Raw genomic sequence first — 16,424 nt, forward strand, 5'->3', positions numbered from 1 at the left:
ATTTTCCAGCACGAGTACAACTACTATAATAATTTCTAAATATTCTTTTGGGTCTTTATTTACCTACTCATTTCTTAATTAACCATCACAGTAAAGCTGAGAGAACTTTATTATATCTGCTTAATTTAGTGAAGAAATTAAAGACAGCATGGTTAATTAATACTGCCCTAAATAACACATAAGTTAAATGGCCATGTCAGGAGTAAAAATTAGGAATGACTCCAAATTTTTTCCCATCCCCTGGCATGCTAATATGATGTTAGCCACACACCTATCATTAGTATAGGTAACATTATCTTATGTACTATTATTTTCCTTCCTATCAATAACAATAACAACTTGGAATCATGTTAACTAAAGTTCATCAACTAATCTCTAGAAAAAGCCATTAAAGTTTTGTCAATTCTGAAGACGAAGTATAGGAAGTTTGTAAAAATAAAAGAAGTAGAAATTAATGTGAGTTATTTTTATTTGAAAAAAATCTACAGCTTTAGAACTAGGTCAACTAAATGCACTATGATTACTTATCCAGATCCCCTCCCCCCCCCGTTTTTTTTTTTTTTAACTTTTGGTGGTGGTGGCACTAGGAAATGAGACCAGAGCCTTACACATGCTAAGCAACTGCTCTATCACTGAGCTACATCCCCAGCCCTTTCTATTTTATTTTGAGACAGGGTCTCACTAAGTTGCTTAGGCTGGCTTCTAACTTGTGATCCTCCTGCCTCAGTCTCCTCCATAGCTGGGATAACAGATATGCACCACCACACTCAATTCTAAGCCATTTTAAAAACTTTTTTATTTGTTGTTTTTAGTTATACATGTTAGTAGGATATATTTTGACATATCATACATACATGGAGTATAACTTCCCATATTTGTGGTTGTACGTGATGTGGAGTTGGTTGTATATTCATATAAGAACATAGGAAAATTATGTCCAATTCATTCTACTGTCTTTCCCATTCCCATCCCCTCCATCCTTCCCCCGACTCCCCTGTGTTCAATCCAGTGAACCTCTACTCCTCCCTCCCAACACATCTGTCTTGAGTCAACATCTACATATCAGAGAAAGCATTTAGCCTTTGGTTTTTAGGGGTTGGCTCCAAGCCATTTTTGATCAATTGGTTATAAAGTCTTCTTATTGTTCTTGTCACTAACCCCATTGAAAATCCCTGTGATCTAAATGTAGAATTAGACACCTGGGCAGCAAGTGCTAATGAATCATAACTCATAGAAGGAGAACTAAATGCTTCCATGCACTTGATACGAACAACACAAAGAGGAATGGCTGCCTGGTTTCCACTTGGGGGTCCATGTCTTGTGACAAGTGACACAAGGAGAAGGGTGAGCCTTGCAGCCCTTGAACTGTCCAAAGAGTCTTTTTTGCTCCTAGAACACAGAGTAGAGTGAGGCAGACTTGGGGGACTGTGATCAGACACCCCAGAGTGAGTCCCAGCTAAGGGGCTGCTCAGATCTCCTCAATTAGAAATGGGCACCGCCACAGCACTAACGGCCTCCATTTGCTTTTCTGCAGGCAGAATGGGGAAACAAAACAGCAAACTGGCCCCCGAAGTCATGGAGGACCTAGTGAAGAGCACAGAGTTCAATGAGCACGAGCTGAAGCAGTGGTACAAAGGGTTTCTCAAGGACTGCCCGAGCGGGAGGCTGAACCTTGAAGAGTTCCAGCAGCTCTACGTGAAGGTAGGGCGCCCAGCCTTTCATTTCCTGGGCTGGAAAATACTGTCTCGGTGAAATGTAGCTTCACGTGGAATTTTAACTGGAAGGAGTCAGTTTGTTTCAATTTTGGCAGTTTTCTAACCAAAAAGAAAAATGGGCACTTTTTTAAAATGCAAGTTTAAAAGTATTTAAAAAGTATTTGTATGTGTGTGTGTGTGAGTGTATGTGTGTGTGTGTGTGTGTGTGCGCGCGCACGTGGGTGCACACATACATATGTTTAGAGATAAATCAAGAGGTTTCTGAACAAGAAGAGTAATTGTTAAAACACTGAATACTGTTTGAAAGATGACAACATCTAGTGAAAAACCAAAGAATCAGATAATTGGGTTTGCTGATAATTATTAGCAGGTTTCTAATGACAATATTGTTTGGCTTTTTAAAGGTTGTGTGTGTGTGTGTTATCTCTGTTAAAGGGAAAGTACCTGAGAGGGCTGGCTGTGGTGGCCAGACGAGGAGGCTGAGGCAGAACAATTGGAAGTTCAAAACCAGCTTTGGCAACTTAGAAAGGCCAAAAGCAACTTAGAGGGACCCTGTCTCTAAATAAAACATAGAAAGGGCTATGGATGTGGCTCAGCAGTTAAGCACCCCTGAGTACAATCCCCAATACCAAAAATAAAAAAAAATAAATAAACAAAGAAAGTAATTGGGAGGGATTTTTCACCAAGAAAGATCCTCTTATATGCCATAAGAACCCAGATTCCTACAACAACCCATTTCAAAGAAAAAGGTGTGATATACCTCAGCATCAATGCCTATATCATGGAGTCTTAACTTCTTAAATTATTTAGAAGCTTCTCTTTGCCTGAACATTAATTGGAACTGTCCCATAAAGTATAATTTTTCTTAAGTCATAGTGTTGTGGTTTGTCTATGTTTATGGAATTGTGTTGGTTCTAGTTTTGGCATGACTTAAGTCTTTCCATTTTGTGTATACTATGTAACAATATACATGTGAAAGAAATACATTTTTTAGCTACTTCTGACTAAAATACCAAATAAAAAACATTGCTTTTATCATTTAATTGAGCAAACGTGAATTGGGGTAATATGAACTCTTCAGATACATATGTGTGTGTGAGAAGCTTGTATCGAATGTTAAACATTGTCATTTTCTCTGAGGCTAAATATTTCCTGTAGCCTGTGATCTAACAATTTCACTTCTGCCCAAGTTCAAGAAGGGACATGTATAAGAATGCTCACAGCTGCAACAAAACTTGAAAGCAGCCCAAATGCTCATCAAAGGAAAAGTGGAAAGTAAGCTGGAATATTTTTACAATAAAATACTACACAGCAGTCAAAATATTTGAACTCCAGAAAAAACACTAAAGGCAAAATAAGTTTCAACAATTCTAAATTAAACAAAAATAAAATTAAAATATGTGTTATAGGACTACAAATAAATGCAATAAAATGTTATAAAAAGGAAAGCAAAGAAAGAAATGAAAAATACAGGATCCAAGTCAATGGTTGCTTCTGTTGGGAAGAGGTAAGACAGGGAATGGGGAATGACTGTGTGGTGAAATATAGACTGTGTCATAATCATAGATGCTGTTTTTATTGGTAGATTTGCAAGTGCTTATTGCATTAAAAGCCAACTAAATAAATGACAAGCTATTGCACGGGCCACTGAGGAACCCAGGTTTATGACTAATCCAGTGTTGTGTACCTGGGGCCCCACAGGTATATACAAAATTATTTCCTGAAATGTGTGTAGAACAGTATGGTGTGTGTACATGTTATAAGATCACCATGACATTCCTAAGAAGATTGATTAATTAATTATTATCTTATAGACATCTTTATATAGAGATATTGATAAATGTATCCATTATTTAAGTGATACACAATACTTTTGCATAGAAGTGGGATCAATGCATTTCCAAATTGTTATACCACTCACCATAGTTTTCTAAGTCACATCTTCTACCACCTTCTCACCTGGAGTTAGCCTGTGCTTCAGGACTATCTTAACTCTTAGCCCCAAGGAACGTACAGACAAATGAGAAGTCACTTTTCTATCACTAATGCTCGTGGAAGTATCACCCTGTGGTTAGAAGAGCACTGGATGCCTATTCCTCACTATTTGTTTAAATTCAGACGAGGTTAGCCTTTGAAGAAATCATTGAAATGCAAAAAATGAGGTCTTTCCTTCCTCTACTGAAAGAATTCAGCACTGACAAAGCCCCTGCCCCAAGCTAGAGGCCATGTGAACGTAAGCATAGCTCAGTCCTTCGTGGTACAACTCATGCTCATGTTCCAAAGCCATCTGCCACCTCTCCACCTCACCCCAAGTGCAGTGGTTTTTGTTGTTGTTGTTGTTCAATAAAGGGCTATAGGACTCTCTGAACTTAGTTGATTCTCTCTTGGCAGCCTCTTACTTCAGCCTCCCAACAGTGAGATCCAAACTTGGCCTGTGCTTTTGTGTCAAATAGGCAAAAACCAGGCAAAATCTTTTTCTCCTTCCGGAGTTGTCCAAGGACAGAAATTGGGGAAGAATCACAGAAGAAATATGCCACATAAACAGAAAAAGAAAAAAGAAAAAAAAAGAAGTTCTGATAAGCTAGAAGGGAGAGGCAGGGAGAAAGATGTGGGTTATGTAATAGGCCCAGGAGAGGGACTGATGAGGAAAACTGCCTTTAATGCTTCTGAAAAATGCAAGGATTCAGCAAGACACAGTGATTATTCTGGAGAACGGGCAGTCTGCAGCAGTTCCTTCTCTGCGTGGGGTGGGGAGGAGCCAAGCTGACGGAGGCCTTTGCCCTTCTGTCACTGCAGCCAGCCTGGTGCAACTCCTGCTGCTGACCTGACTGTCTCAGGTTCCACCTCAGCTGCTCCAGAACAGATCCTGTTGAGCTTCAGCCAGGGCTGGGGAGTGGGAGACACCCATCTGCAAGGCCAGGAACTACCAAGCTCAGCTTCAGAAGCCTCTGCAACCCCAAGGTCAAGGCACTTGTGTACTAGGTCTGCTTTAAAAACATTAGAAATCTGGGGGTGAGGGGGTAGAAAAAATGGGGCCATTTGTCCAGCATCACCAAGAGTGAAGGCAGAATGCACACTCCAGTGGGGAAAACTTCCACCGAGGCTCACAGACCAACCCTTCCGCCGGAGTCCAAGGCAGCCCCTTGGAAGCCCACCCACCAAACAGCTGCTGGAGTGAGCTCTGTAAAACAGGTGCGGCATGATCCTTCCCAGTTCCATGCAGCTATCATCTTTCAGTCCTGAGGAACACGGCACCTCATTTCAATTGACACAAACCCCAGGGCCTGTAACAGAGCCAGCCACAGATCAGGCATGAGTGTATCTGCTCGGGAAGTCCTAGTATGAAGACTGAAGGACCCTCCAGGTCCCCAGCTAATGGGGAAGACACAGCTAGCCTCACTCCTAAGAGGAATGGCACATGTGTCTGGTCTGAAGCAAGAATGGAAAGAAGAGAGGTTGATTTCAAACCACAGTATTAACACAAGAAGTTAATTGATGCAGTGGTAGGAGGAGCACTTCGCTCTGAGCCTTAGAAGACAAAATATTCCTTAGGTGATAGTTTTCAACTTTTTCCAAGCTCGGTGCCTATTTCAGCTAAACGACTACACACACACACACACACACACACACACACACACACACACACAAAACTCCAATTCTTATGTTGAAGCCCTTAAGCCTCAGCACTGCAGATTGTGCCTGTATGTGGTGACCGAGTACTTAAAGGTGATTAAGTTAAAAGGAAGTCATTAGGGAGGGTCCTAATGCAGTTCAACTGGTGTCCTTTTAGGGGGAAACATAGCGAGAAGACAGCTGTCTACAAGTGGATCAGAGAAAGACCAGTCCTTTGGAGACTTTGGCTAGGACTTTCAGCCTCCAGGACCCAAGACAATACATTTCTTTAAGCCGTGTTGTCTGTGTACTGTGCTATGGCAGCCCTAGAAAAGTAGTACACTTCCTTTCCTTTTCTGTTGACATGTGCAAACTCAGAGCCTTCTGTAACTGATAAGAGGACACCTTCTGTCAGGAATGTCTGGCACCCCCGCACACGGGGATGTCTGTGTCTCTGGTCACAGAAGTTATAGCAGATGCTCTGTTATTCCCACCACAGCACTGCAGCCGATAGGCTGGGAAGAACTTGTATTTCATCAACAAGAACAAAGTACCTGATTTTCTCCCCATGAGAATTTCCTGTTTCCAACAATCATTTTAGTTGCCAAATCAAGATCATGAATTAAGATGGAGAGTCTGCAATTTTAACTGTGTTTTCACAGAAGTGGCCACAGTTTTAAAACGAAGGCCAACTCTAGAGGAAAGCAAGCAGCCATGGAAATGTCCCTATCTCCGGGTCCTCTTCCTTGAAGGACTGATGCCATTTGTAATTTGCATAGCTACCGTAACATCAAAGCCAAAGGAACCAAGGAACCAGCTAGTGGAGTCCTGTAAAGAGCCCTAAATGAACTTTAATATATGTTTGCAGTTTGACTTCCATAATTACTCTTAACACGCATCATTTGGGCTAGCACAGGTTGAGTCAAAAGGTAGTCACAAGGTTATTTAAAAAAAAAAGGAAAGAAAATAGAATTTGAAATCCAACAAATATGAGAATCAATTCTAGCTGTACTATGTTTACAGAATCTCTGCCTCTCTGAATCTCAGTTTTCTTATCTATGCAGTGGAAATAAGAGGGCCTGTCATGTCACCTCACTTGATAGAAACCCAAGGAAAGAAGGGATGGAAAATGATGTTGTGTTTGCCATCATGATTGATGATTACTCTTGGAAGTCCAAGGAAATGGGTTTTATTTCACATGCCAAGTTCCATGGCAACGTAGAATGGGATACAGAGGAGGATGTGAGGTTTAATGGGAAAATGTACCCTAGTCAAACGCAGTCCACTATGCATTCCAGGGTGGGATGGTGGCACAGGAGGCTGCAGCATGGGGCTGTGCCATCCTCATTCCCCAAGTAGGTTCTTCAGCACTGAGTTCTGTGTCCTCCCAAGCACAAAGCAATTCCCTTCTCCCAGCTGCCAGACAAGATGTAGTGTAGCACTGAAGGACCTTTTGATGCATCTCTTACCAGTAGCTCAGTGCCCTGACCCTCACACCTGTCCTCCAGAGAGGAGGCTGCCTTGTTCAATCCCTGCTGCTTATCATTTTGCAGATGAAAGAGATCTGTTCTTAGGGGGCAACTAAACAGCCAAATGCTGCTCTGCTGGGCTCTAGCCCAACTCTCCTGAATCTCAGCCTTTTTCATTTCACAAATTTTTCTTCTCAAAAGAGTGTTGGGTATCAGTGAGGCAGCTGGCAGGTGCCCCTGAGACAGGTGTGAGAGATCTAGAATCCAATATGATCATCATTGATTCAGCATCACTGATTTTAGTAAAATTCATTCACATGTAACAAGAGTTCCTGCCAAGTCGTTCCACATCCCTCCAAGTGATCATTTCCTGAAGAGCTTTGTAATTTGGCCTTAGCAAATTTTTCTTCCAGCTCATCTAAGAGCAAGTTCATTCATTGGTTCATTCATCCTCATTTCCTTTGTGCATTCTGTAGGACAAATACTGTATTGTCACTACACCGTCATCAGTGCACTCAGAACCTGGGGGCACTTAGTTTCACTTAACAAAGCCATTTTTATTTTACAGCAAGATATATACATGGTGTTTAATAAGAACTTTTCTAGTCCAAAAACATTGAAAAATAAGTCTACTCATGAAAGTTCTATTGACACAACTACCCAGCAACATATACTAAAAAAAATAAATGATATCATAAAATCAGGAATATTTGGATATTTGATAATAAAGTATTTTAATAGAAAAAGAAACATTGTTAATATTTATTCAATTAATTGCAATACTGGGGATTGGATCTGGGGTGCCCTACCACTAAGCTACATATTCCAGCCCTTATAATTTTTTATTTTGAGACAGTATCTTTTGTCAAGGCTGGCCTCAAACATCCATCCTTCTGTCTCAGCCTCCTGAGTTGCTGAGATTGTAGGCATGCATCACCACACTTTGCAAGAAACATTAAAGTATAATGAAAATATTCTGTAATTCTCTGTGTGGTTTTAGAATTTCACTTTTAAATTGTTTTCTTATGTTTAATAGTCTACTATCAGGAGTAGGTTGTTCTTCCTGAAATTTGTATACAAACATATTATGCATATAGGTCATAGGTGTATGACCTTTGTTTTGTAGAATATAAAATCAAAAGTACTTGTTGAGGTCTGCTCTATTGGTTGTGTGACTTGGGATAAGAACCTTTATTTGTGTTGTTCTAGGCTTTAGCATCTGTGCAAATGAAAAAAGTTGGTGTCTGCCAATACCTCTCAAACTTCAGCATACATCAAAGTCACTTGGGCTGACTGCTCCTTGGTAGCTTCCTGGGTCTCTTCCTCAGGGTTTCTGCCCTTCCAGATGGTTCTATGAGGAAAATCTATGAATAATGTTTTGAGAACTTGTCTAGACATTAACCGGGGAATGTCCTGAGACAGACTGGGAGTTCTATACACACTGAAGCTAGGTAACATGTTATGTATATCTCTCTCATTGCCTTCATACAGAGTTCTGTAGTCCCAAGAAAAGTTAATAACCAAAAAAGATGCTTCTAGCATTGACAGACTGAATATTCTAGGTTCTATGACAACTGATATTGAATCTTAATTGACAATAAGACAAAAAGAGAGAAATCCCCTTCTACACTAGATAAATTTCACTGGCATAAGAGTAGGAATAATGATTTCAATTCTGCACTTTGTTGAATGTGTTGCTGTCGGGAGGTAACTTTTCAAATGGTTCATTCAGGACATATCACTTAAGCTTTATTTTCTTTAAAGCTCCATGTCAATGCAAATGGAGAGACAGACTCTAGTGGGATAAACTGCAATCCCTTCTTTCCCTTCATTTCTGGAGCATTCCATGTTCCAGAAGCTGTGAAGCACTGCGTCTGTGGGGGAGAACATCAGATTCCTGCCCAGGGGGAGTCTGAGCCATCAAGAAGCCTGTAGTCAAGAGATATTAAAACAGATGCAAACAGCCACAACACTGGGTCTCCTGTGATCAGGACAGGGAAGGGCCAGGAGGTTCAACGAAGGCTGGTTAGGAAGGTGGGGATGAGCTGATTCTCAAAGGAAGGGTGGATTTAGGCAGGAGGAGCTGTCAGTCTGCTTGGAGACTCCAACATCTCATTGACCCAAAACCCAAAACTTAAACAAAAGATACCTATTGTGATTCAGAGCCCGGAGTGTGCATGACATTGGAAGAGGGGTCGCTGTGTGAAGTACATTAGGTTGGAACAAAATAAAAATAAATTAATTAAAATAAAAAACAAGAAACAATCAAATACAAACCTCTTGGTAGTCCTCCAGAGATAGTCCAGAAAGCAAGCTATAGAAGAGGAAGTTTGTCCATGTCCGTGCTCCTGCATGGGCCTCTCTCCTGCCCCTCCCCTCCACCCCTCTCTTCTCTTCTCCCTCCCTGTTTTTGTTCCCATCCTTTCTTTCATTTCCATGTGCCCCATCTTACCCTTGGCTCTCTGGATTCTCACTGTGGCCTGTGATGGAGCTCTGGGAGGTGGCATCCCCCTAACTTAGAGCCATAGGTGTTGGAAAGCCAGGAGCCTTGGCAACGGGTGGCAAGCAGTGACAAACCACTGGCTGCCCGGCCTTCCTGCCACATTTCTGTGCTTCTGTGTCCTCTGGGCCACATTCAGGAGCACCATCCCAGCGCTGCTCTGGCTGGCTTCATTGTGGAGCACAAGGGATCAGAAGCCCTCTCTCTGCTCCACCCTGGCCATCCTATAGAACCAGGGAAAAGCTTCTCCCTGGGGAATCCTCCTTGGTCTTCCCAAATCTCAAAGCCAGAAGGAATCTCCTCCTCTGTCCCCCACATCCCCATGACTTTAGTTGGCACCCAACCCAGAAAGAATCTTCAGATTTTCCACACAATTCTGCAAGCTTTTCTTCCCTTATCTCTAGGGAGAGTCCTTCCCTTCTCCCCAGAGCCTCATAATGCTAGAGTTATTTTCCCTGCATACAGGCAGATGCGATGCAGCTTACTAAGAAGGCAGTATGGCTACCTAGCTCTACCATATGCTATCCATGCAAACGTAGAAAAGTCCTTTATGCTTATAGGTTTGTTAAACTAAACAACAAAAAAAACTCTGACCCTTAGTTTTCTCATCTTTGAAATGGGAAGAACCCTCAGAGCCTTGCTTATTTTATAGGCTCTTGTTGTGATGAGAAAGTGGTAAGAGTGGGGGGTGCTTTGTGAATAATGACTCGCCTTGCCCAGGTGTGGCTGATCAGCAGTTCCGTACCTGAACACAGGAGGCCTTCTAGACACTGAACAGCCCAGTTGCCCTGGAGCACTTACTGCCCCATCAGACATTCTATCAAAAGAAACTAACAAAGATGAGTATTATCTCTTCTCAACATCTGATCCAAATCAATTTTGAAAATAAAACTCTTGGCTCAAAAGACATTTTTTGGATAATCAGTTTGGAGGGATTCAGATTCTGCTTGTTAATACGAGATAATTAGGAGTAAGAGCACATTAAAAGTCTGTTGGGCAGAGCTATAGAAAGAGCATTTTAATCCCTGAGGGAGACAGACATTACATAAGACACATAATGTCATCCAGATTGGGCTGGTGAGGGTGTTGCAACTTTTAGTGAGAACCTGGGAATTCATTTCCATTCAGAATGTTTACCAACATGATTGAAGCTGCACTTCAACTTGAATTAATGTGGAAAGCAAGAGCTGGGTCTGAAATCTCAAGGAAGAAGCAACAATAAATGTGATTTCTGGGAAAACAGGGTCCCTCGTGAGGCTCCAAGGGCATTGTGTGTTGGTGAGGTCGTCTCAGGCCAAATCTAGCTTACTAGTGCATTTTGCATTAGAGAGAGAAAGTGCACCCCAGAGAGGTCCAAGTGATAACCTTCCCCTGTCTCAGTGGAGTGAGATTACTTCAGATGGCTTCCACACCCTAGGGTTTTGCTCTCCTGTGATAGGGCAGGTGTCAGTTGGAGGGATATCAATGGTCATTGCCACTATGATATCCTGAAGGAATGCTATTAGCTGATACCTTAACTTCCTGGTCCTCAGGATAAGGTTGGAAAGATGCCTTTAGCTGCCACTCAGCCTGTTCTGTCCTCCTTTTTACAAATGAGGATGTTGAAGCCCTTTAGTGGGCAAGGGGGGTCAAGGTGAGCCCACTTCTTAATTGCTCCAACTAACAACCAAGAGGAAGTATCTCGACTCCAGCCTGATAATAAGAATTTAAAGCCAGAAGGCCCTGCTCTGTAATAGCTGTCTCTGCAGCCGATTGCCCAAGGACAGTCTATTTCTAGATGGAAATAGAGCCAAAGAGGAAGAAATAGCCCGTTTCCATTACATGGTTAGACTTGAATAGGCAAAGTCATGCATGGGTCTCCCAGTGTAAAGCTGTTTCACGTTACTGGATTTTTCTGACCCTTAAAATGGTGATATGGACTTGTATCTGATATCATTGATCAACCTGGGGTCTGGGAATGAAGCTTATCTCCAGTGGCCAATGGAGTATTTTCCAAAAGAAAACTGTCTCCTTCACTGTTCCCTCCCTTGTCCCTGCTTGGACTGGTTCTTGGACCATTTGCTGTTTCTCCAGGGAGGTTGCTATGGAGCTGCTGGGCCTGGGCTGTGGGGGCCCTGACCTTGCTGTGAATGGGATCATCCCTGACCTCTCAGTCAGCTTCTCCACGTAGGAAGTGCACTCACTGGGGAGAGATGAGAGATGTCAGTCGTAGAATAGGTCAAAACCTATCTAACTAAAATGTCTGAGACCCTCATTATCTCTATCTCAGGGAAATCCCTTTGAGGATAGTAATGCAGAGAAGCTATCAGTGGTCATTCACTTTCCATAAACAGCTACCAGTGCTGTCCATAACAAGTCTGTAGCCAGGAGCTCTGGGGGTATGGGTTTTGCATCAGACTTCCACACTCCCCTAGGGCTCCCAGCCCCTGAGGAAATGCAACAAGCTGTGTAAATAACTAAAAGAGGAAGAAAGCAATATTCACCCTAAGACAAGTACAGGAAATTTTTGTATAAATATCTCCACTGACATTTTCAAGATACCTTGAAATTTAAGTAGGATTTGTAGCTTCAAGAAAGACATTTTTATCAGGAAGGTACAACCTTGGTAAGGTCATAAGACCAGTGTCTTAGTGCATGTGAGTTGCTGTAACAAAATACCATAAGCTGGATAGGTTATAAGCAGAGAAATTAATTTCTCACAGTTCTCAAGGCTGGACAATTCAATGCCTGATAAGAGCCTGTTTTCATTGCTTCCATTGGTCCCCTAAGGGGCCACTGAACTCTCTGAGGCCTTTTTTTAATAATAGCACAAATTCCATTGGCTCCCTACTCATGACCTACTCGTTACCCAAAGACTCTTCCTCCTAATACCCTTACCTGGAGGATTTCATCATAGGAATTTGGAGGGGACACAAACCTTATGGCAGGCAGGAAGACAGGAGAACAGTATAAGGAATAGCAAGCAGTTCTGTAGCTGAAATATTAGGTAACCAAAGAGGTATTGGGGTAAAAGTGGATGCAGGTCACACAGAGTACTGAGCACCTAAAGTCCCCAAGGTTTTGCAACCGAGTAGCTTTCTAAATGTCTAGCAGGCAAACCTTGCCAGGATGTGTTCAAAGACCACGCACACTGGCGGCCTGGAGTTATATTCTTAACAACAGAGGGACGGTACTAGGAATGAGAAGTTACTTTTCATTTTCCCTCTTCAAGGTTTCCTGTGACTCAGTGAGCAAAGCTCCAGGAGCTTGCACGGTGCCCTCCAGCAAATGAACTTGTTGAGTTCTTCATTGAGTGTCTATGGTCTGTCCCTTGTGTGTGCAGCCCTAGACTCCACACGGGGGGATCAGCAGGTTGGACATCCACAGACATCCATGATGAAGCTTCCAAAACCGACAGGTGCAGCAGCCCAGGAGCTAGTGAAGTTATCAGGGAGCCGAGGCTTTGGGAGCTCAAAGAAGGGAAAGAAGAAGAGATCAGGGATTCCTGGACAGAGGGGCTGGAGCTGAGGGACAAAAAGGATGTAGACACACAGAGAGGACAGAAAGAGTCCCTGCACAGAGTAGACGAAGAGCAGGAGGAAGAGGAGGGGTAAGCAAAACTCACACCCTGCTAAGAGCATGCTGGGATTTTCCTTCACGTGGTCTGTCTATCCAGCCTCCCTGTGGCAGAGGCTGACTACAACCACATGGTTATTCAGTCATCAGGGTTCCATTCCCAGCCAGAGCTATCTGCCCCGAGCCCACCACTTGTTTAGAAAGAGGCTTTTCCTGGGTCTTTGTTTATGCCACTTTTCAAAGAGGAATGGGTGGTGTCTTACTGAGGAAGATGTGGATTTATTGACATTCAGGCAATACAGTGGGTATTCCCATGAAGGCCAGCTGGGCTGCACCCATGCAGTCAGACCCCCACACCAACACCAGTTTTTCTGCTGAAGGAAGCCCTCTTCTCTAAAATAAAGACAAACTCAACCTGGTTCTGTTTGAAAGCACAGACAAACGGGAGTCTCATCAATGCAGTTCACCATGTCTTCAGGGACACATGCAAGATGATGCTGTCTTGTGTTTGCTCATTTTTCGCTCAGTGTGTATTTTTATTACTAAATGGCACATATCTGTGAGGTAAAGTTACATGCATTATCATCGTGGTCTTGCATCTTTCTATCAGAGACCCAGGCAGCAGCTCTTAATCTATTAGGTAACAGCTGGAAAGACAGCAGCTCTGAACCACAGGAATCCAGGCTCTGCCCTGAGGAGCTGTGAGTTCTTGGGCAAGTCCTTCACTTCCTTGATTTTCAGATCCTGCAACTGTAAAATTGTTCTTCATGTCCATCTTCCAAGTGCCTGCTGTTCAGTCAACGGTAACATCACTCTCATTATGACCAAGGTCCTGGTGAGAGGAAGGGGCGAGGTAGCTGGCCTCGTAGTATGCTTGTGCTACTCAAAATCTTCAGGGCCTGTTTATCTCTATACAGCCTCAACTGTCCACCTGCTCCAGGGGACTGTCCCTCTGTTAGTAGTGGGGAGGCTCTCTGGACTTTCATGGCACCAACTAGACTTATTCAGCACCCCAGCCAGTCTGACCAGCTCCCACTGCTCCTGTGTGGAACATGGTAGGAGAGACGAGGTTGCCCCTGGTACAGATGCCAAGGAATTCACCAGTGACTGGGGCAGTGAATGAGGAGAAAGCAAATCTCCCTGCCCAGCATGCTTCTGCAGCAGCCAGTGACAGCCTGGAACATGTCACACTGATTGGAGAGAAAGGATCAGGGAGAGCTCACTCCCCAACATGACACCCAGGCAGGGTGGGGGCATGACAGAGTCCCTTCAAGGGCCAGCCCATGGGAGGCAAAGCATCCCATACTAGGTATTGGGGTGGGGAGGCAGGCAAGGACTCTCTTTTCCCTGTGGACTCATCAATCTACTTTCTGTCTGCTCCAGGGAGGCTGGCACACCCTGGGAGTGTTGACGGATGGCTGGTTGACTTTACAACATAAAATGCCATAGAAAACCAAGCACTTTGATTTATTTCTCAAGTGTATCAAAGGATGGTTAGATGGACTGAGGAAGGAAAGATAGATGATACCAGCTAACACTAACTGTTCATCGTGTGTCAGACAGTTCCAAGCCCTCTGCATATGTTAGTTCATTGAATCCTCATGAGGGCGCATGAGGCCAGTGTTATTATTTGCCCCATTTCACAAATGAGGAAACTAAGGGACAAAAGGTTAAGGATCTTCCCCAAGTATTCCAACCCAGGCAGTGGGGTCCCATTGCCCACTCTCTTTCCTAACACTGTAGGACACAGAGGCTGGACATCCGAGGAATTTTCAGGAAGCAGGTTTATCAATGGCAGGGTTCAGAGGGACTATCACCTACAATTCTCTGGACCATGAGTCTGGAAATTCCTCTGACTTTATACCCAGTGAGTGGAAGGGCTTGAAGGTTTACATTTTTGTAGGAGTCTACGTAATAGTATTATGCAGTAACATCATCAAATCTACAGCCAAATTTACCTTTTGTAAGACAAAGCAATTCAGCCCTCACAGAGAATAGGAAGTCCTAAATCACTTTGAGCTCTTTGCAGATATTTTTGCTGATATTCTATTAATAAGAATAATTATGGTGAGGGTTTCTGGAGAAGCTTAATTAAGATTCTTTGGTGGAGGAGAGGATGCCACTACCCTAGGCAGACAGATCCTTGATGGAAGTCTCCATCATCCCAATTCCATTAGTGAGTGTGGTTTCTGTGGTTTTCTTTACCACAGTCTAGAAACATTCACATATGTCCAATGCAGTTCCAGATGACTTCTAGGATGGAGTGCTGAGAGGCAGGAGGAGAGAGGGACTTGGACAGAACTATGACCAGGTCCAGCTCTTACACCCTCCTGCTGCTTGGCAGTGGTCAGGTTCTTCATTCTCTGAGACTGATTGGTCTTATCAGACAAATGGAAAAGATCTGCTGTGCCTGCTTGCCCAACTAGTCACGAGAGCTTGACAAGGCAGAAGGTCTGGCAGCATCTGCGTTTCCAGTATAAGGCCCCCTCGTTGGCAGTGCTGGGGGCTGGTAGGAAACCAGGATGGGTTGACTGCCTTTGAGGTTGGAAAAGCCCACCCTGAGAATAACAGCTTCCTTCTCAAGCAGAAATGATGGCCACAAAATTATGGGCTCATACACCTTCCTGCCCGCACTGAGGAACCACAGAGGGGTGGGTTGGTTAAACCAGATGCCACGCACTGTTGGTTACTAGGAACCTCTCTCTACCCGTTCCTCTCTGGCCACCGTCTTTCTCGCACTGAAGAGGCTAAACACCCAGTGGCAGGCTTTCCTGGACTTACCTCACACATTGGCATGTTACCTAATCCTGGTGGAAGGGGATCAGAGGAGAGATTTGTTTGTGCTAGGAGTTGATTGGAAAAGGGTGTTCTCCCTCCTAGAAAGATCAGCACACTGGGTTTTGTGGTGTCTGTATATTTAACTGGAGTTGCTGCAGTTGATGTTCAATGGTGAGGGATGTGACTCCCAAGACGAACACAGCGGCATGGAAAGACAGAAAGACTAGAGCCCTTGATGATGTCCCTGAGCTGCACAAGAGTCCTAACACAGTACCTGGACCCCACATTGTGTGGGATAATCAACCCTCTGTGGTCAAGGCCATCCTTAGGTAGGTCAGAAAGCACCCAACTTAGGACAATTGAGAATGGGGCTGAGAGCCAGGAGCCCCACATCCTGGTCAGGGGGCTCCTGTCTACTATCAAATCATGAAATCTGATCCAGTTACAAAGCTCTTGGGATAGATAGAAGAACTGTTTACTAGGGGGGTTAGAAATCCCTGCTCTACCTCCTGCCAAGAGTATCTGTAAGACCAAAGGAAACATTTTTGACCTCCACTAGTACTTTGTTGTAGAGATATAGAAATGAATAACATGATGGACAGGCACAGATGGGAGTGCTCCAAGGGCAGAAAGAGTTCAGGAGGACTGGGGAGCTGGGAAGGGGGTAGGAGAGGGAGGTTTTTCTTCCTACCTAGACTAAGGGAATCAAAGCACACCACTTCCTTGGTTCCTTCAACACCAAGATCCTAGAACCCATGTGCTCCTATCACCAGATCCTTGCTGGACCTGTGTATC

General features: G+C 43.7%; 1 protein-coding gene across 2 annotated transcripts in view; it reads left to right on the forward strand.

Annotated features, from left to right (window-relative positions):
- Positions 1–1,539: 1,539 nt before the first annotated feature.
- Positions 1,540–16,424, forward strand: part of Vsnl1 (visinin like 1) — a 60,978-nt gene continuing 46,093 nt past the window's right edge. For both annotated transcript variants that reach the window (XM_077791997.1, XM_026407071.2), the window contains exon 1: positions 1,540–1,701. In XM_077791997.1, the coding sequence (XP_077648123.1) occupies positions 1,540–1,701 (162 nt within the window). The remainder of the gene's footprint in view (positions 1,702–16,424) is intronic.

Source organism: Urocitellus parryii, chromosome 12 (genome assembly GCF_045843805.1).
Source record: "Urocitellus parryii isolate mUroPar1 chromosome 12, mUroPar1.hap1, whole genome shotgun sequence".
Lineage (NCBI taxonomy): Eukaryota > Metazoa > Chordata > Mammalia > Rodentia > Sciuridae > Urocitellus > Urocitellus parryii.